This window comes from Rutidosis leptorrhynchoides, chromosome 3 (assembly GCF_046630445.1).
Source record: "Rutidosis leptorrhynchoides isolate AG116_Rl617_1_P2 chromosome 3, CSIRO_AGI_Rlap_v1, whole genome shotgun sequence".
In the NCBI taxonomy this organism is placed as follows: domain Eukaryota; kingdom Viridiplantae; phylum Streptophyta; class Magnoliopsida; order Asterales; family Asteraceae; genus Rutidosis; species Rutidosis leptorrhynchoides.
Genome location: NC_092335.1, coordinates 480,003,158 through 480,031,132, shown reverse-complemented (window position 1 = coordinate 480,031,132; position 27,975 = coordinate 480,003,158). Strand labels below are relative to the sequence as shown.

At 30.2% G+C, this 27,975-nt stretch overlaps 3 protein-coding genes across 3 annotated transcripts; 1 reads left to right on the top strand and 2 right to left on the bottom strand.

The window, feature by feature from the left end:
* Positions 1-11,944: 11,944 nt before the first annotated feature.
* LOC139901702 (uncharacterized) lies at positions 11,945-14,673 on the top strand. Its single transcript, XM_071884381.1, has 2 exons — positions 11,945-11,981; positions 14,006-14,673. The coding sequence occupies exons 1-2, from the start codon at positions 11,945-11,947 to the stop codon at positions 14,671-14,673; spliced, it is 705 nt and encodes a 234-aa protein (XP_071740482.1).
* A 2,694-nt stretch (positions 14,674-17,367) lies between these two features.
* LOC139901701 (uncharacterized) lies at positions 17,368-20,005 on the bottom strand. Its single transcript, XM_071884380.1, has 4 exons — positions 19,061-20,005; positions 18,536-18,880; positions 18,073-18,178; positions 17,368-17,438 (listed from the first exon to the last, which is right to left on the bottom strand). Exons 1-4 carry the CDS (start codon positions 20,003-20,005, stop codon positions 17,368-17,370), a joined length of 1,467 nt encoding a protein of 488 aa, XP_071740481.1.
* Positions 20,006-20,059: 54 nt separating this feature from the next.
* On the bottom strand, positions 20,060-20,584 carry LOC139901700 (uncharacterized). Its single transcript, XM_071884379.1, has one exon. It carries the CDS (start codon positions 20,582-20,584, stop codon positions 20,060-20,062), a length of 525 nt encoding a protein of 174 aa, XP_071740480.1.
* Between the last annotated feature and the right edge of the window lie 7,391 nt (positions 20,585-27,975).

The window sequence follows — 27,975 nt, the reverse complement described above, 5'->3', positions numbered from 1 at the left end:
AATTCCCTTATTCGCCGAAGAATCAAATCTTTTAGATTTCAAAAATTTTCTTTAAATCCCTTGAATTCCAGAATTTAATCAAGACGACGTCAAAAGTTAAGATCAACTTTATTTTCTAAATTCAACTCTGACTACGTCAAAAGCTAAGACAAATCTTTACTTCTTTATTTCACTCTTTTGTGATAGCTTCACTTGTGCTCTTCGAATAATCAAATTGTTTTATCCATATTACTCAATGATGATAAAACTCAATTTATCAACTCATTTTGGTCATGAAAACATTTTTGTTGTTAGCCATGACCACCTCACTCAAATTTCGGGACGAAATTTCTTTAACGGGTAGGTACTGTGACGACCCAGGAATTTCCGACCAAATTTAAACTAAGTCTTTATATAATCTCGACACGATAAGCAAAGTCTATAATGTTGAGTTTCGAAAATTTTGGAACTGTGTTCATTTAATCAATTGACCTTTGAACTATTCATTTAACCCTGAGACTATTTCCAACGATTCACGAACAGTTGTTGTAAATAAATGTGGGTATATATATATATAATTATAAGTGTAGATTAAATTACATTAAAATTAATACAAATAAATTATTCAAATTGAATTGAAAATTTAAAGTAATGAATAAAATAATTGAATTATTAGTAAAATGAATATATTATATAACTAGTAAATATAACATAAATAATAAAGTATAATATTATGTATAAGTTAAAATATAGTTATTTTATTACTCTTTGTATTATTATAAAAATAAACATAATAATATTAATATCAGTATTGATAAATGTATGATTTAAATATGAAACCAAATATGTATAAATTATTGGATTATTATTAATATTATTAATATCATTTAATAATATCCATATTATTAAAATTAGGATTATTATTAGTGTTACTAATAATGTTAATATTAAAATTATCCTTATTTTACTTTTATTAGTTTTATAAATAGTTTTATAGTTATTATTATTATTATTATTAGTATTCTATTTCTATAATTAATAATAAATATTGTAAATATAATTTTTATTAAAATAAGATTATTACTTATATTATTATTATCCTTATTAGTTTGTGTTATTATTAATTAATATTATTAATATACTATATAATATAATATATAAAGGCATAAATATATACGCAGATCTTATTTGCTTTGTCTCCATTCTTCTTTTTCTTCTTCCTTTATACCCTCGTGACCTCAGCCGATTACTTTCTGCCTGCTACACTCAATCATTCAGATACACACCATCAATATCAGATAACACCCTTTAACCTCTTATTAATCGATGAAGAACATAAAAAGGAAGGCTGCACCATTCGCATACCTCTGTATTCCCTTTTAAAATCCAAAGCTCGAATTTGATTGATTTTTCAAAATGTAAAAATGCAATTACATTTGGAATCATCCACTCAAACTTCCTGTAAAAATTCAACTTTCAATTTCTCATATCAATATTTAACTTTGATCGAACTTTATGTTTGTAAAATCAACGACAAGTTTCTTAGTCGGAATCCGTGATTCCACGGGGCAATAAACTAAATTACTTTAACATTTACATTAACTTAATACGTAAAACATATGATTAAATTGCTTCGTTTAAACAAACCCGTGTTTCTACGCGTCATTATCGATCTTGAAAAAAATCCGTACACATGTTCATTCCAAAATTATCTCACATTTTCATACACGAAAATTATTAAATAAATAATAAAGTTTATCATCTATAATTCTAAACGTAATATTATTTCCAAACAACAATCACCACCATGATGCTTAATACTATTAAATTAATAATCTATATATTTTGGTAATTATATCAATTTTATATTTAATTCGATTTAATAATAGAATGACACGTAGGATTCTGTAATTCAAATTAATTAATAGAGTGACACATAAGACAACTTAATTTAGATTAATTGAGAAGATGACACGTAGGATTTATGGTACGTGCTTTATAATAATGTATGTATGTGTAGATTCAAGAGGTTGCTTACTTAATCAAATCAAACTATACATTAATCACCTCTTATGATGTTTTTTTCAATGAGCCATATTCTGTTAAAATGTAGCCTTTTTTTACTTTTAGAAAAAGAAAGATAACACTTTTAAGTTAAACTCCGTTAAAAAGGTAATGATTGTGACGACCCGGGAATTTCCGACCAAATTTAAACTAAGTCTTTATATAATCTCGACACGATAAGCAAAGTCTATAATGTTGAGTTTCGAAAATTTTGGAACTGTGTTCATTTAATCAATTGACCTTTGAACTATTCATTTAACCCTGAGACTATTTCCAACGATTCACGAACAGTTGTTGTAAATAAATGTGGGTATATATATATAATTATAAGTGTAGATTAAATTACATTAAAATTAATACAAATAAATTATTCAAATTGAATTGAAAATTTAAAGTAATGAATAAAATAATTGAATTATTAGTAAAATGAATATATTATATAACTAGTAAATATAACATAAATAATAAAGTATAATATTATGTATAAGTTAAAATATAGTTATTTTATTACTCTTTGTATTATTATAAAAATAAACATAATAATATTAATATCAGTATTGATAAATGTATGATTTAAATATGAAACCAAATATGTATAAATTATTGGATTATTATTAATATTATTAATATCATTTAATAATATCCATATTATTAAAATTAGGATTATTATTAGTGTTACTAATAATGTTAATATTAAAATTATCCTTATTTTACTTTTATTAGTTTTATAAATAGTTTTATAGTTATTATTATTATTATTATTAGTATTCTATTTCTATAATTAATAATAAATATTGTAAATATAATTTTTATTAAAATAAGATTATTACTTATATTATTATTATCCTTATTAGTTTGTGTTATTATTAATTAATATTATTAATATACTATATAATATAATATATAAAGGCATAAATATATACGCAGATCTTATTTGCTTTGTCTCCATTCTTCTTTTTCTTCTTCCTTTATACCCTCGTGACCTCAGCCGATTACTTTCTGCCTGCTACACTCAATCATTCAGATACACACCATCAATATCAGATAACACCCTTTAACCTCTTATTAATCGATGAAGAACATAAAAAGGAAGGCTGCACCATTCGCATACCTCTGTATTCCCTTTTAAAATCCAAAGCTCGAATTTGATTGATTTTTCAAAATGTAAAAATGCAATTACATTTGGAATCATCCACTCAAACTTCCTGTAAAAATTCAACTTTCAATTTCTCATATCAATTACGAAATTCGAGAGTCAAACTTCACAAGTAAAAGGTCAACTGTTTTGTTCTTCAAGAAATTTGGATTAGTGTTTATGTTTGCAGATCAATTGACGATATAGAAGATTTATAGGAGCAATTTGGGAAATATTCCATGAAGGAATCGAAGTCTCAAAACGTTCTAAACTCAAAATCATTTTTTTTGTTTTGGGTCTCGACGAACAGCAGACAGGCTTCTTCTGCTTTTATATTTTTTTTTCTTTTTTCGTTTTCCATATTAATTGGTTACAACAATTATTAGCTTTTCTAATTATTGCAAAGTCTTAAGTCTGGTTTAATTCGATTCATGGATTGAGATGATCTCTGGTCGATGAGATATTGGAGGAGAAAGAGATTAAACAGGAAACTAGATAAATACATATAGGATTCTTATATTGTCAGATAAATGAGTTAGAGTAGATGGTTAAGAGGAGTATTGGTTAATCGAATGGTTGGAGGTTCGAGCCTGGTTACTGGGTTCTTTATTTATTTTTTCTTTATTTTCAAGATTGGGCCGAGAGGGTACTGCTGATGGGCCGAGTTCTTTTTTCTTCGGTTGGGCTTGCAGGTTATACATCAAGGTATAAAGGGGGAAATAAACATAAGTGGGAAAATAAAACACAAATGATGAAATAGAGGGATGGTTTCATGGTGAGCTGGGTTAACGAGAGGTCTCGGGTTCGAATCCGGTCTGAGACATTTCTTTTTAGAAAAACCATTTTGAGGTAGTTTTCTTACTAATTGTTATTATTATTGTTATTATTGTTATTGTTATTATTAATTTTTGGTATTATTACTAAGTATTATAGTTATTATTATTGTTAGTGTTACTAATAAGTATTAGTTAACTTTAATTATTATCATAAATAATAAATACAATTATATTACTATTATCATTAAAATTATGATTATTATTATCATTATTAGTATGAAAATGATATAATTCCCATTAATATTAGTATTAGGATAATTTTATGAATTTTAGTATTAGTATTAATATAAGTGGTTTTTTTTATTAACATTATCATTATTATTGTAATTAATATTTGTATTAATAACATTGTTATAGTTATTAAGATTATTATGAATATTATTAACATAAGTATCATTATTAACAAAATCATTATTATTATTATTAATATTTTCATTATTAATAAAGTTATTATTATGATCATTAGTAAAACTTTAATATCAAAACTATCATTTTAACAAATAAATATTTTGTACATAAAAACACATTTATTATATATACTATAAATATATTGATATTCCAAACAACTATATGAAAAACATATTATCATTATACATATGGCTACATTTGACAAAATTAGGTATATTAATATAATACTAAATATATATAGATACTGATATAACTACAATAATTATTTTTGATATATATATATACAAAACAAACATATATAACACATAATTTAAGATATAATAAAAATATATGATTTTAAATGAAATTTAGTATGAATATTATAATTACAATTACATAAATAACATATATTAATAAATGAAATTATGAGATTTTCAATATACGTTTTAATATATAAATGAATGATATAGGTTCGTGAATCCGAGGCCAACCCTGCATTTGTTCAATATTGTCATATGTATTTTTACTACAAAATACATTATGTGAGTTTCATTTACCTTTTTACCCTTTATATTTTTGGGCTGAGAATACATGCGTTGTTTTTATAACTGTTTTACGAAATAGACACAAGTAATTGAAACTACATTATATGGTTGAATGATCGAAATCGAATATGCCCTTTTTAATTAAGTCTGATAATCTAAGAATTAGGGAACAGACACCCTAATTGACGCGAACTCTAAAGATAGATCTATCGGGCCCAACAAGCCCCATCCAAAGTACCGGATGCTTTAGTACTTCGAAATTTATATCATGTCCGAAGGAGGATCCCGGAATGATGGGGATATTCTAATATGCATATTGTGAATGTCGATTACCAGGTGTTCAATCCATATGAATGATATTTTGTCTCTATGCATGTGACGTATATTTATGAGAACTGAATATGAAATCTTGTCGTCTATTAAAATTATGAAATGATTATTTATGTTAAACCAATGAACTCACCAACCTTTTGGTTGACACTTTAAAGCATGTTTATTCTCAGGTATGAAAGAAATCTTTCGCTATGCTTTTGCTCATCTTAGAGATATTAATTGGAGTCATTCATGACATATTTCAAAAGACGTTGCATTCGATTCATTGAAGTTCATCAAGATTATTACTAAGTCATTTATAGTTTAGATATATTATGAAATGGTATGCATGCCTGTCAACTTACGTTGAAATGAAAGTTTGTCTTTTGAAAACGAATGCAATGTTTGTAAAATGTATCATATAGAGGTCAAGTACCTCGTGATGTAATCAACTGTTGTGAATCATTTATAATCGATGTGGACTTCGTCCGGATGGATTAGAACGGGTCCTTTCAGTTGGTATCAGAGCGGTGGTCTTAGCGAACCATGTCTGCATTAGTGTGTCTAACTGATAAGTTGTTAGGATACATTAGTGAGTCTGGACTTCGACCGTGTCTGCATGTCAAAAGTTTTGCTTATCATTTTGTGTCAAAAATTACCTGCTTATCATTTTTAAAGAATCACTTGCTTATCATTCTTAGTCTAGACACGTTTTACTGCATTGACTGCATGAATAGTGTATAGACAAAATTCATATCTTAGCGTATCTGCTACTTCATATCTTAGCGTATCTGTTACTGTAACTTTGTCTGACAACTCCCGTAGATTCCTCCGTAACTTATGGGATTTTAGTATTATATATGCATATGTAAATTATATATTGCAGGGTACTAATCTACATCCTATAGTCTATTTCTTATCGAAAATCCTTCATCTGATCGTACGAGATGAATCCTGCAACCAGTTTGAGTCTCTCAGATTTCGATAGCTATTCCGATAGTTATTCTGACAGCTATTCCGACATGGATATTCACCTAAGCTCCGAAAACAGCGTCATCGTCATGAATCAACCAATCAGCCATTATCAATTCATTTGATGGGTTCGTAGTCGACTTAATTAATGGAAACGCGCAGAAGGCAATCCCTTCCACCAACCGAATTCACCTCACAATGAACCTGAAGCGTGTACCGGCGAACCTGTCCGAGACACCATTTTCAGTCTCATTTCCAGGGTAACTCAACAAGATTATATTCTATCCACAATTATGAACCTTATTCATCCGCTCGTTCCCATCGACAATCATCCTGGAGTAATAAGTCAACGAACTTCACGCTCGAATAATCAATTCGGAGAATATGGTGCAAAATGTACCAGCTTCAGCAACATCACCGGCACCAACAGTACCATCGATAATAGCACCGGTACCATCAACAATCCATGGCGAATATGTAATCTCTAAAGTTTTAGAGATTATTTATTCTAGTTCCAACCGAAAAGCAAATGAGTTTAATATCATATTAACTCATTAAATCCATGTATACATCTAAAGAAAATATATATGTATATATGTTTTCATAAAGATTGTAATTAAAAATTCTCTTGTACAAACTGTTAATGGTGAAAATATTTTAACGGGTAGGTAATACCGGAGGAATATTTAAATTTCACATTAATAAGTTATACTGTACGTTCTTCGAATCTGTTTCAATAATCATATACTATCCTAACTTACATCCACCGATATACGTATCCATTCACCAAAGAATAACTATTTTCATTCAAATTCAATTTCATATTAGGATTTTGACATATCAGAATCCAACAAGTGGCATAATGAAGAAAAATGGACACAATAAAAATTGATTAGAAACAGACTAATTAACAATATGAAATTTTGTTAAGAATCCACGCTAACAAAATCCTAGCTAACTGTTCCTAGCTGACTGTTAATTCCGTATTACATTTTATTTGTCGCAATTTAATTATCGCAATTTAATTCTCGCAATTTTATTTATTGTTATCTAATTTCTGTTATCTACTTTACGCACTTTATTTATCGTTATTTAATTTCTGTTATTTATTTTACGCACTTTAAATACCGGGACACGTATACAAGGTTTTGACATATCATATCGACGCATCTATATATATTATTTAGAATCACCATAGACACTCTATATGCAGTAATGATCGAGTTCTCTATACAGGGTTGAGGTTAATTCTATAATAATATATATACTTTGAGTTGTGATCGAGTCTGAGACGTATACGGGTTACGACACGTATTAATTAATTCGAATATTATATTAAATTATATATGAATCATTAGACTGTCGACTGTGGACTATCGACTGTGGACTAATAACATTGGACAATTAAAATGAATTAAAATATTGATTATAACATATGAAACTAAACAATTCTTCAAGTTGCCACTTGATTTCATTCTAAACTTCATTAGTATCTTGACTATTACAATCTGCGTTCAAACCTTTCATAATTCTTGAAAACACCTCAATCGATAGGATGAATCAACCGCACTTCATCTACGGAAGAAAAGATTTATGCATATAGTTATACACCTAAGAAACTCTCGGTAATTGAGTAAAAGTTTAACACGTAGCCGCGTCAGATCCTTTGGCATTTAAAAATAAAAAATAAAAAAAATAACTTTGCGATCCTTTTTCAAGGTAGCCAATTTTGTCACAGCTCCAGCAGGTCAACTTCGACTTTTCATTCGAAGTAACCTTACTATAAATCCTGATATATACGATTACCCTTTTGATATCGGAGAATTCTTTTATATTCCACCATATTACCAGCAGACGTACCAGCAACCTCGTTGTTTCTTGGCTTAAATCTCTCTGACAAATCATTATATTTATTCATTGAAACCCTATCATATACTCATCCGCATCTGGTAATGAGAACTGCCATACCAATTACCGGGAATCAGCAATCAGTACTTTGAAAACTCACAGTATATTTAATTCAATAGTTATATGTATGACATTTATCTCTTAGAATTATGATCTTCCATTCGGAAATTCTGAAAAGCACTCAGTCACAAATTAATACTCTGAATGTTGAAAAAGCTGAATGAAGCAGCAGAAACCATAGACAACCGTAAACGACCTTAATCATCGAAAGTTTGATGATAAAGAATAGTATGTTGGAAAAGCTCAGAAAAGTTGGAACTGGAAAATGGATTGAGCTAACCACGAAGGAGACCAAGGACAAATACAAGGACCATACCATATATTCAAAGAATCCAGGTAATTCTGGATCCGATGAAACCTTCAACGAATATCTTGCTCTGTACTCATGTTAAAATCTTGCGGAAAATCTTTCTCCATCAACCATCGAAATTAGAAATTCCAAAATATCATCATCAATATCTTCGATATTTCTGAGGATATTTTCAAAAATATTCTCGTCCAAAATTATATACCTCTTCGTGCTTCCTGGATATCATTATATTGGAAACATTCAAGAGAAAATTTAGTACTGAAAAGCAGATTATGCGAAACTATGAAGAAAGCCGTGGACAAATCACAAAGAATAAGTTTGACTTCAAAGAATCTAAATGATTCAATGTCTGCTGAAATCTTTAGCGAATATCTTGCTCGTTACTCTAAACCCTTGCAGACAATAGTCTCCATCATTCTCTGATCTTAGATATTCAAAGATTTTATCGTATCTTTCATTATAAATATCCTACATATTTCTGAAGATATTTTCATAACTATTCTTATCTGAAATCATTAATCTCATCATGATATCAGTGTTACATCATATAGAAACTATTAGTTTCTATATTCTGTAAACTTTCGAGCTTAAAATATGAATGTTATTGAAGTAATTTTGGGAACTGATGCATGAGTTAGTATAATATAATGACACTTGATCAACGTGATTATATTACAGTAAGTCATGCTGAGTTTCTAATGGAACGTGATGATTCACAGACCATACCATCATCATGTGTCATGTTACATAACTATTTCATTTTGCTTAACTTCTGAACATATCAAGAAAATATATTCTTGATAGTTCTATTCTCAGTGATTATGGTAAATTGACAAATCCAATCATGCTAGTACGTTCTTTCTTGTTTAGAACATTAAGTTCATTTGAAATTCTGTACTTACGAATTCTGAATCATTATACGCTTGATTTAAAGTCAGGAAGATAAAACAAAAGAATGAAGATCTGAAATAAAAATGGGAGTATAAATCACAGTAAATTGGAGAGAGTATTAACTGTGGATGTCAATAATTACAGAATTACAGAAACAAAGACATCGAAATGTAAGGGAAGATATAAAGCCCAATAACAACACAGAAATCATAAACCGTGGATATCAGCGCGTATAGCAATATAAAGACACGGGAGGATTATAAATACAATAATCCCTAGAGCATAGTAAAAATAAACAGATTCTTCCGGTGGGAGTTGGAAAAGAAGAACGATCATTACGATAGTCAGAATAAGAACAAGGATTAGAACCGGATTAAGCATTATTATAATCTTTTGGATATATGAACTGAGAAAGAAGGTATAGAAGTGGTGGAAACTAATGGAACGAAAAAAGTAAATTTATAATGGAAATATCAGACAGAGTAATTGAGGCAGATCATCCTATTTAATTATAGAGATCTCAATTCCCTTATTCGCCGAAGAATCAAATCTTTTAGATTTCAAAAATTTTCTTTAAATCCCTTGAATTCCAGAATTTAATCAAGACGACGTCAAAAGTTAAGATCAACTTTATTTTCTAAATTCAACTCTGACTACGTCAAAAGCTAAGACAAATCTTTACTTCTTTATTTCACTCTTTTGTGATAGCTTCACTTGTGCTCTTCGAATAATCAAATTGTTTTATCCATATTACTCAATGATGATAAAACTCAATTTATCAACTCATTTTGGTCATGAAAACATTTTTGTTGTTAGCCATGACCACCTCACTCAAATTTCGGGACGAAATTTCTTTAACGGGTAGGTACTGTGACGACCCAGGAATTTCCGACCAAATTTAAACTAAGTCTTTATATAATCTCGACACGATAAGCAAAGTCTATAATGTTGAGTTTCGAAAATTTTGGAACTGTGTTCATTTAATCAATTGACCTTTGAACTATTCATTTAACCCTGAGACTATTTCCAACGATTCACGAACAGTTGTTGTAAATAAATGTGGGTATATATATATATAATTATAAGTGTAGATTAAATTACATTAAAATTAATACAAATAAATTATTCAAATTGAATTGAAAATTTAAAGTAATGAATAAAATAATTGAATTATTAGTAAAATGAATATATTATATAACTAGTAAATATAACATAAATAATAAAGTATAATATTATGTATAAGTTAAAATATAGTTATTTTATTACTCTTTGTATTATTATAAAAATAAACATAATAATATTAATATCAGTATTGATAAATGTATGATTTAAATATGAAACCAAATATGTATAAATTATTGGATTATTATTAATATTATTAATATCATTTAATAATATCCATATTATTAAAATTAGGATTATTATTAGTGTTACTAATAATGTTAATATTAAAATTATCCTTATTTTACTTTTATTAGTTTTATAAATAGTTTTATAGTTATTATTATTATTATTATTAGTATTCTATTTCTATAATTAATAATAAATATTGTAAATATAATTTTTATTAAAATAAGATTATTACTTATATTATTATTATCCTTATTAGTTTGTGTTATTATTAATTAATATTATTAATATACTATATAATATAATATATAAAGGCATAAATATATACGCAGATCTTATTTGCTTTGTCTCCATTCTTCTTTTTCTTCTTCCTTTATACCCTCGTGACCTCAGCCGATTACTTTCTGCCTGCTACACTCAATCATTCAGATACACACCATCAATATCAGATAACACCCTTTAACCTCTTATTAATCGATGAAGAACATAAAAAGGAAGGCTGCACCATTCGCATACCTCTGTATTCCCTTTTAAAATCCAAAGCTCGAATTTGATTGATTTTTCAAAATGTAAAAATGCAATTACATTTGGAATCATCCACTCAAACTTCCTGTAAAAATTCAACTTTCAATTTCTCATATCAATTACGAAATTCGAGAGTCAAACTTCACAAGTAAAAGGTCAACTGTTTTGTTCTTCAAGAAATTTGGATTAGTGTTTATGTTTGCAGATCAATTGACGATATAGAAGATTTATAGGAGCAATTTGGGAAATATTCCATGAAGGAATCGAAGTCTCAAAACGTTCTAAACTCAAAATCATTTTTTTTGTTTTGGGTCTCGACGAACAGCAGACAGGCTGCTTCTGCTTTTATATTTTTTTTTCTTTTTTCGTTTTCCATATTAATTGATTACAACAATTATTAGCTTTTCTAATTATTGCAAAGTCTTAAGTCTGGTTTAATTCGATTCATGGATTGAGATGATCTCTGGTCGATGAGATATTGGAGGAGAAAGAGATTAAACAGGAAACTAGATAAATACATATAGGATTCTTATATTGTCAGATAAACGAGTTAGAGTAGATGGTTAAGAGGAGTATTGGTTAATCGAATGGTTGGAGGTTCGAGCCTGGTTACTGGGTTCTTTATTTATTTTTTCTTTATTTTCAAGATTGGGCCGAGAGGGTACTGCTGATGGGCCGAGTTCTTTTTTCTTCGGTTGGGCTTGCAGGTTATACATCAAGGTATAAAGGGGGAAATAAACATAAGTGGGAAAATAAAACATAAATGATGAAATAGAGGGATGGTTTCATGGTGAGCTGGGTTAACGAGAGGTCTCGGGTTCGAATCCGGTCTGAGACATTTCTTTTTAGAAAAACCATTTTGAGGTAGTTTTCTTACTAATTGTTATTATTATTGTTATTATTGTTATTGTTATTATTATTATTGTTATTATTAATTTTTGGTATTATTACTAAGTATTATAGTTATTATTATTGTTAGTGTTACTAATAAGTATTAGTTACCTTTAATTATTATCATAAATAATAAATACAATTATATTACTATTATCATTAAAATTATGATTATTATTATCATTATTAGTATGAAAATGATATAATTCCCATTAATATTAGTATTATGATAATTTTATGATTTTTAGTAATATAAGTGGTTTTTTTATTTATTAACATTATCATTATTATTGTAATTAATATTTGTATTAATAACATTGTTATAGTTATTAAGATTATTATGAATATTATTAACATAAGTATCATTATTAACAAAATCATTATTATTATTATTAATATTTTCATTATTAATAAAGTTATTATTATGATCATTAGTAAACTTTAATATCAAAACTATCATTTTAACAAATAAATATTTTGTACATAAAAACACATTTATTATATATACTATAAATATATTGATATTCCAAACAACTATATGAAAAACATATTATCATTATACATATGGCTACATTTGACAAAATTAGGTATATTAATATAATACTAAATATATATAGATACTGATATAACTACAATAATCATTTTTGATATATATATACAAAACAAACATATATAACACATAATTTAAGATATAATAAAAATATATGATTTTAAATGAAATTTAGTATGAATATTATAATTACAATTACATAAATAACATATATTAATAAATGAAATTATGAGATTTTCAATATACGTTTTAATATATAAATGAATGATATAGGTTCGTGAATCCGAGGCCAACCCTGCATTTGTTCAATATTGTCATATGTATTTTTACTACAAAATACATTAGGTGAGTTTCATTTGCCTTTTTACCCTTTATATTTTTGGGCTGAGAATACATGCTTTGTTTTTATAACTGTTTTACGAAATAGACACAAGTAATTGAAACTACATTATATGGTTGAATGATCGAAATCGAATATGCCCTTTTTTATTAAGTCTGGTAATCTAAGAATTAGGGAACAGACACCCTAATTGACGCGAACTCTAAAGATAGATCTATCGGGCCCAACAAGCCCCATCCAAAGTACCGGATGCTTTAGTACTTCAAAATTTATATCATGTCCGAAGGAGGATCCCGGAATGATGGGGATATTCTAATATGCATATTGTGAATGTCGATTACCAGGTGTTCAATCTATATGAATGATATTTTGTCTCTATGCATGGGACGTATATTTATGAGAGCTGAATATGAAATCTTGTCGTCTATTAAAATTATGAAATGATTATTTATGTTAAACTAATGAACTCACCAACCTTTTGGTTGACACTTTAAAGCATGTTTATTCTCAGGTATGAAAGAAATCTTCCGCTGTGCTTTTTCTCATCTGAGAGATATTAATTGGAGTCATTCATGACATATTTCAAAAGACGTTGCATTCGAGTCATTGAAGTTCATCAAGATTATTACTAAGTCATTTATAGTTTAGATATATTATGAAATGGTATGCATGCCTGTCAACTTACGTTGAAATGAAAGTTTGTCTTTTGAAAACGAATGCAATGTTTGTAAAATGTATCATATAGAGGTCAAGTACCTCGTGATGTAATCAACTGTTGTGAATCGTTTATAATCGATGTGGACTTCGTCCGGATGGATTAGAACGGGTCCTTTCAATGATGCTCTCTATTTATTAACATTTAATAAAACAACACGGAGTAACTTTTTTTTATTAACAATTGATTAAAAAAGACTGAAAACACTACTAAATTTGTGGTGACTTTAATGAAGTTCGAGATCAATCCGAGAGATTCAACAGTTTTTTCGTGGAAAGAAGAGCAGCTAGTTTCAATGATTTCATAACAAGCAACAATCTTATAGATATCCCGCTTGGTGGGAGGAAGTTCACCCGGGTTAGCGATGATGGTGTCAAGTATAGCAAACTTGATCGTTTTCTTGTGTCTGTAAACTTTCACCAGTTGCGGGATGACCTCTCGGCGGTTGCCTTGGACATAAAGCATTCGGATCACTGCCCGATCGTTTTAAAAGATAAAGTTGTTGACTTTAGACCTAAACCGGTTAAGGTGTTTGATGAATGGCTGAACTACTATGAGGCTTCACAGATTCTTAAGGAAAATTGGAATGCAGATTATTGTGGTAGTAGAAAAGATCATCTTTTTCGGGTAAAATTAAAGAAGGTTAAAGAAGCTCTAAAAGATTGGAGTAAAGGCATGTTCAGGAGAATTGATGAAGAGATTGTCCTCCATAAAGAGATTGTCAACAGACTTGAATTAAAGGCTGAGACAAATGTTTTAGGCAACAATGAAAAGGAGATGTGGAAAAATACAAGGAAAATCTTGTTGGACAGGGAACGATCGAAGACAAATATGTTGAAACAAAAGTCTAGAGTTTGTTGGAATTTAGAAGGTGATAAAAATTCAAAGTTTTCCATTCCATGATTCGGAGCAGAAACGACAAATGTAACATTCGGGGGCTTAAGATAGATGGAACATGGAAGGAAAATCCAGATGAGATTAAAGATGCTATCTTCACGCATTACTCTGATCATAATGAAAAAAAGGATACTATATGTAACGACCCAACCCGTTATCCAACCAATTACGCAGCAATTTTTTTTTATACAGAAGGGGTGCGCGGCGCGCAACCCCATATGTGCGCGGCGCTCACATAGCCTGGCAGCTTGCTGTCCAAAATTTCCATTTTTCGTTTAAAGATCTCACACTTCCCGACACTTTTAGACAAAACGCTTTATACATCATATAATATTAGGTAAAACTAACATGTTCCAGTAATAAAACGAGTTTTACGACACCGGACCCACATCGACCGTTTTATGACTTTCGTACAAAATACAAGTTTATTACCGTGTGAGTTTAAACACAAAAATAAAGACCGAGCATGGTGATTGGGGATACGCTACCCAATCCTAATCAATCCAAATGCAAGATCTTCTAAAGCAACTACGCGAGCCCACTAGTTCCCACGCTTACCCGAGCCACCGCCTCCATGCAAATCTATAAAAATGTAAACAACGAGAGGGTAAGCTAATGCTTAGTGAGTGAGAATATACTACATGCATATATATGCATAAAATGGACACGCCACACAAATAATCAATTAACACATACCGGAGCATTCACGTATAAGGCAAACTAGCATACCGCTCAACCGCTACATAACAAGCTAATAATCAACAAGTAAGTTCACCAACGACGCTATGAACAACACCAACAAGCTACACCGGAAGGGTTAGCTACATCACAATAATACGACGATATATATAACAAATAAGCGTACAATGTAACACCCCATCAAAAACCATTAACGGCGATGTTAACTCTGGTCTCAGTGCTTGGCTTGACTTCTATGTAACAACAAAGTTTTACAGCGGAAGCAAAAAGTACCTGAGAATAAACATGCTTAAAAAGTCAACACGAGGTTGAGTGAGTTCATAGGTTTGTCATGATTAATGATTTTGATAATAGTAATAGATCACAAGATTTCAGTTTCCATAAATATCCTTACACCGCAGTGTAATAAAAAGATTCTACAACCATGGGCACCTGGTAACAAGCCTTAACAATAATAATATAATAATGAATACCCCTGATGTCTATAGAGCACCGAATCAAGTACGAAAAATACCCTCGAAGTACTAAACATCCGTTGACTGCTAGCGCGACTAGCCCGGATGGGGTTGTCAAACCCGATAGATCTATCAATATGATTCGCGCCTACGGTACAGAGACCAGTAGATTAAGTTACCAAGCTAGGGGAATAATTTGTGATTCTAACCCACATAGAATTAAGTTTAGTACTTGTATCTATTTTGTAAAACAGATATAAAACATTGCATGTATTCTCAGCCCAAAAATATATATAAAAAGGAGGCTATGAAAACTCACGATGCTGTATTTCGTATTTCGTAGTAATTATGCATATGAGCGGCACTGAACAAGTGCAGAGTTGACCTCGGATTCATGAACCTATATCAAGTATATATATTAACACATATACTCGTAATCGAATAAGTTTATATATATTTATATATTTCTATATATATACATATATATATACTTATATATATATATATATATATATATACACATATATATATATTTATTTATTTATTTATTTCTATATATATATATATATATATATATATATATATATATATATTTCTATATACTTTTATATATATATTCTATATATATATATATATATATATATATATATATATATATATATATATATATATATATATATATATATATATATATATATATATATATATATATATATATATATATAAGTATATAGAAATATATAAGTATATAGAAAAATATATATATATATATATATATATATAGAATATTTATATATATACTTATATATATATATATATATATATATACTTTTATATATATATGCTATATAAAAGTATTTATTTGATAAAATGATATTAATAATGATAATGAATAATGAGTTGAATTATTTTGTAATAACAATAATAATAATAATACTTGTTTAATAATAATAATAATAGTAATAATAAAAGTTCTTATAATACTAATAATAGAAATAATTAAAATGATATATGTTTTCAATAGTAATGATATTTATAATTTTTGTAATATCCATAATAATAGTCGTAGTAGTAGTAATAATAATAATACTTAGAAATGATAGTTTTAATAAAAATGTTAATTTTTATAATAATGATACTACTAATTATATTCTCAGTGATAATACTAGATACAATAATAGATTTAAAAATAATGATACTTGTATTAATAACGATAATAATAATGATATAATAATAATGCTTATAATAATTATAATAATAATAATAATAATAATAATCATAATGATAATTATAATTATGAAAATAATAATAAATGGTAACTAACATTTTTATTAGTAATAATAATAATAACTATAATGCTAGTAATACTAGTAATAATAATAGTAACAACAACAACAATAACAACAATACCCAATTCCACTAAAGTGGAGTATGGGGGAGGTTAGATGTAGACAGTCTTTCCTCTACCCTAGAGTAAAAGGGAAGTCATTCCTCCCCCCACGGATACCTATCGGTCCGCGGGTAGAGGAAGTCGTCCCTCCCTATACTATAGGGCAGAGAGGCTGCTTCCCAAGGACCTCTGGCCAGATGAACCATGAAATCCGTTAAGTGAAGTAACTAAAAAGCAAGTAAAGTAGATAAAAAAGAAACCTTAGCATGGAAAATGTAAAGATAAATATGGCATGTAACAAAGTAAAGTAAAAGAACATATAAGTGAAAAATGTAAGTGTCAAATATGCAAGTATAACAAGTCGTGTAAGTATAATATGTGTATGTAAGCATGTAGGTATAAAGCATGTAGTTATAATATGCAGTATAAAACATATAAGTAAACTATGTAAGCATAAAGACATGTAGCATGTAAATACGTGTAATTTAATGCGATATAATGTAATGCAACATGTAACGGTATAGTGCAATAACACATGTAAATAAGTATAATGTAATGCACACAACAAATTGCGAAAATGCTACAATAAGTATAAGTATAGTATGTGAATAAAAAACATGGAAATACAAAGCATATATGAAGCACAAAAGCAAGTAGGCAAAAAGGCATACGATAAAAATATATAAAACTAATTAGAAAATTAAAAATAGGGAAATAAAATAAAATAAAATAAATATACAACCTAGTCATCAATCCTAATTCTACTCCTCCACAAATTTCTATCAGAAGTCATGTCCTCGGTCAATAAAAGCTCCTTCATGTCAAGCTTCAGTCTATCCTCCAACCTACGTGTAGGTCTACCTCTTCTCCTTACGCCGCCAACTGTGAGGGCTTCCACTCTCCTGACCGGTGCTGTGGGTGGCCGCCTCCTTACATGGCCAAACCATCTAAGCCGTCCTTCTCTCATCTTGTTGACGATATTCCCAACTTTTAAGTTCTTTCTAAAAATTCCATTAGGTATCATGTCTAGCATGGTCTTACCACACGTCCACCTAAGCATCCTCATTTCTGCCACCTCCATCCTCCTCTCTTGGGCCTTCGTCATTGGCCAACACTCCGATCCGTACAACATGGCCGGTCTAATCGCTATCTTGAAGAATTTCCCCTTCAATTTAAGGGGTATCTTCTTGTCGCACAAAACCCCTTTCGCAGCTCTCCACTTCAACCATCCTACTCTTATACGGTGAGACACATCCTCATCTATCCTTCCCGATATGTGTAGCATTGATCCTAAGTATCTAAAGGAATCCTGTGGATGTAAGACCTGATCCCCAATACGAATATCCACAGTATCATTGTGATCTTCGATCCTCCCGTAGTCACATCTAAGATACTCCGATTTAAGTCTACTAATCCGCAGTCCATTTTGTTCCAGGGCATTCCTCCATTGCTCCAGCCTTCTGTTTAGCTCATCCTGGGATTCCGATACTACAACAATATCATCGGCAAAAATCAAACACCAAGGGATACTCCCTTGTATCCTTTGAGACAGGTCGTCTAAGACTAAAGTGAAAAGAAAAGGGCTAAGAGCAGATCCTTGATGTAAACCTACTTCTACTGGGAAATACTCTGTGTATCCTACTGTCGTCCGAACGCGAGTTTTCGCCCCCTGGTACATGTCCATAATAGCTCTTATATACCTACTTGGGATACCTCTACTATTAAGGATCTTCCAAATCAACTCTCGTGGGACACTATCATAAGCTTTTTCCAAGTCTAAGAAAGCCATGTGTAGGTTCTTTTGTTTCTCTCTATACTTCTCCATAAGACTTCTAATAATGTGAATTGCCTCCATCGAGGAGCGTCCTGGCATGAACCCAAATTGATTCTCTAACACCTTTGTCTCGCGTCTAAGCCTATTCTCAATCACTCTCTCCCATAGTTTCATAGTATGGCTAAGTAACTTTATACCTCTATAGTTACTACACGTCTGCGCATCCCCTTTGTTCTTGTAAATGGGAATAACCTCGCTCAGTCTCCACTCCATTGGCATTTTTGCGCTTCTAAACGTCGTGTTGAAAAGGTTTGTCAACCACCTAACCCCATCATCGCCTAAGCACCGCCACGCCTCTATGGGGATTTGGTCCGGTCCTACTGCTTTGTTTCTCCCCATCTTGCGTAGGGCCACTCTAACTTCCCCATGGTTGATCCTCGTGCAGAAATAGTTGTTTTGGTATTGTGGGGCCATATCATAGCCATGTGGTTCTCCATTCCTAGTCCTTCCCCCATCGAAAAGGGATGAGAAATATTCTTCCCATCGTTTCCTAATTTTGTCTTCCTTCACTATGCTTTGACCTGCATCATCCTTGATATATTTGATGTTAACCAGATCTCTTCGCCGACGTTCCCTAGCTTTGGCTATCCTGTAGATGTCGTTTGCCCCTTCTTTAGAGTCTAGTCTCTTATATAAGTCTTCGTAAGCTTTATCTTTTGCATGTGTAACGGCGATCTTTGCTTCTCTCTTGGCTTCTTTATAGCTATTTTCTATGCTAGTTCTGTCTGCTAGTATACCCCCTCTAAAGGAGGTGAGCTCCCGAAACCTCACTTGTTTAAGCGCGACTTTAGTTTGGACCTCGTCGTTAAGCCACCATGATTCTCTACAACCATTTTGGGCTCTCGATGTCCCAACTGCCACTCCCAAGAATTCTTTTGCCACCCCTCTAATAGTGGACGCTAGGTTGTTCCACATCTGATCTGCATCAATAAAGGCTGCATTTTCCATTTCAGCACCCATTCTTTCAACAACATTAGCTCTAAAAGTCTCCGCCTTCTCTCCATTTAAGTTCTTTCAGAGGATTCTGGGTTGTTGTACCTCTCTCGCCCTCCTGTTTACCCGTCCCTGGGTACCTAACTCCATGACCAACAGTCTATGCTGGGATGAACAAGTCCAGGTTGGGAGGACCTTATAGTCCTTACAGTTCCTAAGGTCACCCCTGCGAAGAAGGAAAAAGTCAATTTGGGTACTATGACCCCCACTATGGAAGGTGGCTAGCTGAGCATCCCTCTTCTTGAAGAAAGAGTTTGCAACAACCAGATCATGGGCAATGGCGAACTCGAGAATTGAGCGCCCTTCTTCATTTCTAACCCCATACCCAAAGCCCCCATGGGCTCCCCTATATCCCTCTACCTCCGCTCCTATATGACCATTAAGATCGCCCCCTATAATCAAACGATGGTCCGCTGGACATCCCCATACAACCTCATCTAACAATTCCCAAAAACTCTTCTTCTCCGCTTCTCCTAAACCTACGTGGGGTGCGTAAGCTCTAATGACCGTGAACGTCTCCTCATTAATTATAAATGTAACCGACATAATCCTATCGCTAAACCTACCCACATCAACAACATGATCCTTGTGTGTTGGACCTAAAAGGATTCCTACTCCATTTCGAGCTGTCCTAGAGCCCGAGTACCACAACCTGTAGTTATTAATGTCCACCGCCTCCTATCCCTTCCATCTAGTCTCTTGAACGCACACTATTTCCACCTTACACTTAAGAAAGATATCCACAAGCTCAATCCTCTTGCCCGTCAAAGTTCCTACGTTCCAACTTCCCACTCTAATCTTACCTGGGGTTGCTACTCTACTCCCTCCTCCAACCCCTCTAAAGCTACCCGCCCCTAAACTAGGAGGACATGACCTCACGTGACCATACGAAAGTGTGGTGTCTATATTATCCGGTAGGCTACAACGTAACAAAAAAAGCAAGAAAAGCAAGAAAAAGGAATTTATGTAACTAATTAATAGAGAAATATATAAATATAAATATATAGGTATATATATAGCCAATAATAATTATATATCTTTAATATTTACTAATTAATAGATAAATATAAAAAATACACCGTATATGTTGATGTTATGATAACAATTGTAGTATGGATACAAATAGGTATCAAAACAGCAGCAAATAGATACAGTATATATTATTATGGGTATATATAAAAATTTAGTTTTAATATTTAATATTAGATTAATATAATAAGTACTAATATAAGTAGAACGCATAAAAAATATAGAGAGCAAGAAAGGGGAAGCAATTAACAAAAGATCAAGGTGAAGAAGTAACCGGCCGGAAAAATTTCCGGTAGCAGTCGGCGGATTGACGGCGGACAGTGTAGCCGGCGAGCAAAGGTGGTTTTTTTTCTATGCGAAAAAGAAACGTTCCCGTGCTAGAGGTGTAATCAGTAAGAGCTTACCCGCCTGGAATTGACCGGAAAAACGCAACTCTTTCGCCGGAAAACTCACCTCCGGCTATTGCACCTGTGGCGCGTGACAGCTCCGACGCCGGCAAGACCGGTCTTGTTAGGTTCGTACAGTAAAATCGCGTTAGATTAATGTGGCGGTGTCTTCTATTAATCAGCTATTGTGCTGTTATTTACAGGAAAAGAAAAAAATATTGTTGGGAGTTTAGGGATTTTGAACGTTGGGAGAGAAGAAAACAGTAGGAGAGAGAAAGTCTTTGAGAGTATTATTATTAGTAACAATACTAATAATAATAATAATAATAATAACAATAATAATAATAATAATAATAATAATAATAATAGTAATGAAAACTACCTCAAAAGCTTTCTTAAAAAAAATATGCCACAGACGGGACTCGAACCCGCGACCTCTAGCTCACCCGCAATAACCCTTAAACCATTGGACCATTTCAATTTTTCTGATTTATAATCAACATAATTGTTTATAACTCGATTTCTGTTTCATACTTCATCTTCTTCTCCTTCTCAATAATAAATCGACCGGAGTAAATAAAAAACATAACTGCTAGATTATTTGTTTGATGTAATACACGTATTTGAAACATAAACAATTACATTTGGGGTGTTTGAAGTATTATAACAAAAAAAAAAAGTAGCTGCTTCGCTGTGTCGAGTAAAAAAAAAGAAAAAATTTATTGATTTCAGTTTTGAGATCGTTTTAGACAATACTTATAACATGAATTATGTTTCAAATGACTCATATAAACTTTATCAATCGTCAATTTGACTGAAAACATCAAAATAACAACGAATTCGTGATGAACACCTCGTTGACTTTTTTTAGAAAAATAACTTTGACTCGCAAATTCATGATCGATACGAAGAATTGGATCGTGAAACTTTGCAGACAGTTTGAGTATGTGATTTCTAATATGACTGCATTTATAGAATTTTGAAATTGATTCGATTTTGAATTTTTGCCAAAAAGGAATAAGAACAGGGAACGTCCCCATTTTTTTAATATTTATACTTCTGTTAAATTCAACAAATGCAGATCAACATATGTATATATAACATGTAATTGAATGATTAAAGCAGTATCCAAACAAAATCGAAACCAGTAGATGAATAAAAAAATTATCACGATATATATAAAAATTTAAAAGCAGAATCATGATATAATTAAAAATTAAAAGCAGATATGATTTTTTTTTAAATATAAAATTTAAAAGCTGATTAGTACATGATTTTTGACTTTTAATTTTATTTTTAATTAATAATAATAATACTATTAATAATAAAAATACTAATAATAATAATAATAGAATTAATAATAAATATTAATCATAATAATTATAATGATAATAATATTAATTAATATCAAGTTTAATAATGATATAATATGTTAATATCGATAACAATAATAATTTTAATAAAAATGTTAAATTATCATTATTAATAATGATAACTATATAATGTTAACAACAATAATAATACTAATAATAATAATATTAGTAATGATAATACTCTTAATAATAATAATAATAATAATAATAATAATAATAATAATAATAATAATAATAATAATAATAATAATAATAATAATAATAATGATAATAATATTGTTTTTAATCATAATAACAATACTGATAATAATGATATTTATAGTAATCTTAAAAGTGATAATACTAATAATATTAATGTAATAATTATTAATAATAATAACATTAATAATATTTGTAATAATAATATTTGTAAATGATAATGATTAGTGACAAAAATGATATTAATTATAATATTAATATAACAAATTAATACAAATGCATAATTATTTATGAATAATTGTTAGTGAATCGTCTCAAGGATTTTTGTTCAAATTTTGTCAAAAATTTCCGGGTTGTCATAGTACCTACCCGTTAAAAGAAATTTCGTCCCGAAATTTAGTTGTTGCATCAATCGGCGTTGTTCGTACATAGACGAGGATATATACGTTTTATTTGGTCTTCACGTTCCTAGGTATGCTCGGGGCCTTGCGTGAATTCCAACGGATAGAATATTGTTCTGTTTCAAGCGTTTGAATCATAAGAACCATAAATTCTACAGGTTCTTCGATGAAGTGCATTTTATTATTAATGCGGAGATCATTCAAAATGATGATGTTATACAAGTCATTTCAGTAAATTGGATACATGAAATGTGTTATGAATAGTATTGAGTTCATTTAAAACCTTAAGCGTTTATGCCACAATATTAGGGTAGACAAATAAAGAGGAGTTCGTGAAAATCACAGTCATGAAATTTGATAGAGATCTTCATTGTTTACAACAAGAATATTTTAATGATGAATATAAGTTGAAAAATAAAGTTTTATCACTATTGAATAATATGGATAAAATGATTCGATTATAGGAAGAGTATAAATGAAGCTATCGTAAAAGAGTGAATGAGAAAATTAAATGTTCGCTTTAACTTTTGACGTATTCACGATTGATTTCCGGAATTCAAGGGATTTAAAGAAATCTTCATAATCTTTATAAGATTTGAGTCTCCGGTAACTAAGGAATTTTAGGATTTCTTTGATTAAATGTGGTGAATTGCCTCGATTGCTGTGTTTGGAATTTTGATATAAATTAGCTTCTTCTGTTTCATTATCTTCACCACTTCTATACTTTCTTCCTAAATTCATACTTTCAAAAGATTTGTTAATATGCTCAATCCCGTATTGATACTTGTTATTATATTGACCATATATGCAGTCATTCTTCTTTTTCATTTACCACCAGAGGAATCTGTTTACTTTTACTATGCCCTTGGGGTTATAATGTTTTTAATTCTCTCGTGTCTTTACGTTGCAATACGTACTGATATACACGGTTTATAATTTATGTGTTGTTATCAGGCTTTATATTTTTCCTTATATTTCGGAGCTCTTTGCCTTTTTATTCTCTTCTCGACTCTAAGTATAGCGAGTAATGGTCCAGAATTTGTAGGTATGAAGTTTCGAATGGACTTACTGTTCTAAGCATAATATTACGATTTGATTTGGTAAATTACCAGAATTACTTAGGATAGAACTATCATGAATATATTTTCTTGATATGTTCAGAGATTAAGTAGAATGTAAGAGTCGTGTAATATGGCAAATGATGATTATAAAGTCTATGAATCATCATCTTCCATTAAAAACTTAGCATGACTTACTGTAATATAATCACGTTGGCCTGACGTCATTATATTATACTAACTCATGCTTCAATTCCCAACACTTCTTCAAATCATTCATAATTTCAACTTAAATTTTACAGAATATAGAAACTAAAACAGTTTCCTTTATTATGTAACACAGATAGTGCGAAGTGATAATTAATTGCGGACAAGAATCGTTATGAAGATATCTTCAGAAATATAGAGGATATTTATAACGAAAGATACAATGATATCTTAGAATTTTCTAAGATCAAATGATAATGAGGAAAATTCTTCTGTAAGGATTTAAGATAAGTAAGGAGCAGGATAATTGCTAATGATTTCAGCAGATACTGAATCATCTAGATTCTTTGAATACTGGTTTAGTCCTTGTGATTTGTCCACAGTCTCCTTCATGGTTAGCTCAATCCATTTTTCAGTTCCAAATATGAGCTTTTTCAATACATCATTCTTTATCATCAAACTTTTGGCCATTAAGACAATCTATAGCTTTTGCTGCTTCGTCAACATTCTCAAGGTTAACGAATCTGAATTATTGATTATCAATCCGAGATGGTTTCAAGAAATTTTATTTTTTAGATGATTAAACGCTGATTGTAATCGTCAATGGATCTAATGGTTAACGAATAGGCGTTGTTGATTTCAAAAGTAATGAATGATAATTTCGGTGGTTTGATGTGATAATTCATCATAGAATATGAATGAATATAATTCATGAATGTAGTGATCTTTAGGAAGATAACACTTGCTAAAGCTTTACTTAGATTCTGATATGTCAAAATCAGAATATGTAATTGAATTTGTATGAAAATGATTGTTCTTTAGTGAACGGATACATATATCTTGTGGATGTATAGTTACTGATTATTGAATCAGAAATTGTAGAATGTAGGGTGTAACATATTAATGTGAAATCTAAATATTTCTCGGGTATTACCTACCCGTTAAAATATTTTCACAATTAACAGTTTGTACAAAAGAATTACAATCTTTATGAAGATATACGTTCATATATGTATTCTTCAGATATAATATAGATTTAATGAGTAATATAATATTAAACCCATTTGATTTACTGTTGAAAGGAGAATAAATAATCTCCAAAACCTTAGAGATTTCATAATTATCGCAAAATATTTCGCTAATGAAGTTATGAATCAATACTTCATCGTTCATTGTTATTGATATACCTTGGTATATGATGTTGATGCTCGTGGAATTATTATGAAATTCGCAAGACACGAATGATGTTTTCTAAAAAGTTTCGAGTACTTTGAAAATGAAAGTATACAATCAATCACGTATTTGAGTAATACACTTGGTTTATTATGAAATGGAGTTTATTGTGTTGAAGCAGTGAATAATGATTGTTAAGTCATTAACGAAGGATGTACATCATAGCATATTAGTGATATGAATTAACCAAGTAGTACATACTAGTTAAGATTCACACGTAATAGCTTAGTACGAAAGATTTATTATTGTTCCAATCCATATATATATATATATATATATATATATATATATATATATATATATATATATATATATATATATATATATATAAAGTATACATATATAATTCTTTAGGAAGAATGAGTCAATACATCTTAACTCATTATTACTAATATTCCTTAGTATCTATGGGGCGTATGATGTTGATGTTTGAGTCGTGGAATGCAGATGTTGTTGTTGGTGAAGCTTGAAATGTCCCGTTCTTATTGATTAAAAACGTTCCATATTAATTGATTTCGTTGCGAGGTTTTGACCTCTATATGAGACGTTTTTCAAAGACTGCATTCATTTTTAAACAAACCATAACCTTTATTTCATCAATAAAGGTTTAAAAAAAACTTTACGTAGATTATCAAATAATGATAATCTAAAATATCCTGTTTACACACGACCATTACATAATGGTTTACAATACAAATATGTTACAACAAAATAAGTTTCTTGAATGCAGTTTTTACACAATATCATACAAGCATGGACTCCAAATCTTGTCCTTATTTAAGTATGCGACAGCGGAAGTTCTTAATAATCACCTGAGAATAAACATGCTTAAAACGTCAACAAAAATGTTGGTGAGTTATAGGTTTAACCTATATATATCAAATCGTAACAATAGACCACAAGATTTCATATTTCAATACACATCCCATACATAGAGATAAAAATCATTCATATGGTGAACACCTGGTAACCGACAATAACAAGATGCATATATAAGAATATCCCCATCATTCCGGGACACCCTTCGGATATGATATAAATTTCGAAGTACTAAAGCATCCGGTACTTTGGATGGGGTTTGTTAGGCCCAATAGATCTATCTTTAGGATTCGCGTCAATTAGGGTGTCTGTTCCCTAATTCTTAGATTACCAGACTTAATAAAAAGGGGCATATTCGATTTCGATAATTCAACCATAGAATGTAGTTTCACATACTTGTGTCTATTTTGTAAATCATTTATAAAACCTGCATGTATTCTCATCCCAAAAATATTAGATTTTAAAAGTGGGACTATAACTCACTTTCACAGATTTTTACTTCGTCGGGAAGTAAGACTTGGCCACTGGTTGATTCACGAACCTATAACAATATATACATATATATCAAAGTATGTTCAAAATATATTTACAACACTTTTAATATATTTTGATGTTTTAAGTTTATTAAGTCAGCTGTCCTCGTTAGTAACCTACAACTAGTTGTCCACAGTTAGATGTACAGAAATAAATCGATAAATATTATCTTGAATCAATCCACGACCCAGTGTATACGTATCTCAGTATTGATCACAACTCAAACTATATATATTTTGGAATCAACCTCAACCCTGTATAGCTAACTCCAACATTCACATATAGAGTGTCTATGGTTGTTCCGAAATATATATAGATGTGTCGACATGATAGGTCGAAACATTGTATACGTGTCTATGGTATCTCAAGATTACATAATATATAATACAAGTTGATTAAGTTATGGTTGGAATAGATTTGTTACCAATTTTCACGTAGCTAAAATGAGAAAAATTATCCAATCTTGTTTTACCCATAACTTCTTCATTTTAAATCCGTTTTGAGTGAATCAAATTGCTATGGTTTCATATTGAACTCTATTTTATGAATCTAAACAAAAAAAGTATAGGTTTCTAGTCGGAAAAATAAGTTACAAGTCGTTTTTGTAAAGGTAGTCATTTCAGTCGAAAGAACGACGTCTAGATGACCATTTTAGAAAACATACTTCCACTTTGAGTTTAACCATAATTTTTGGATATA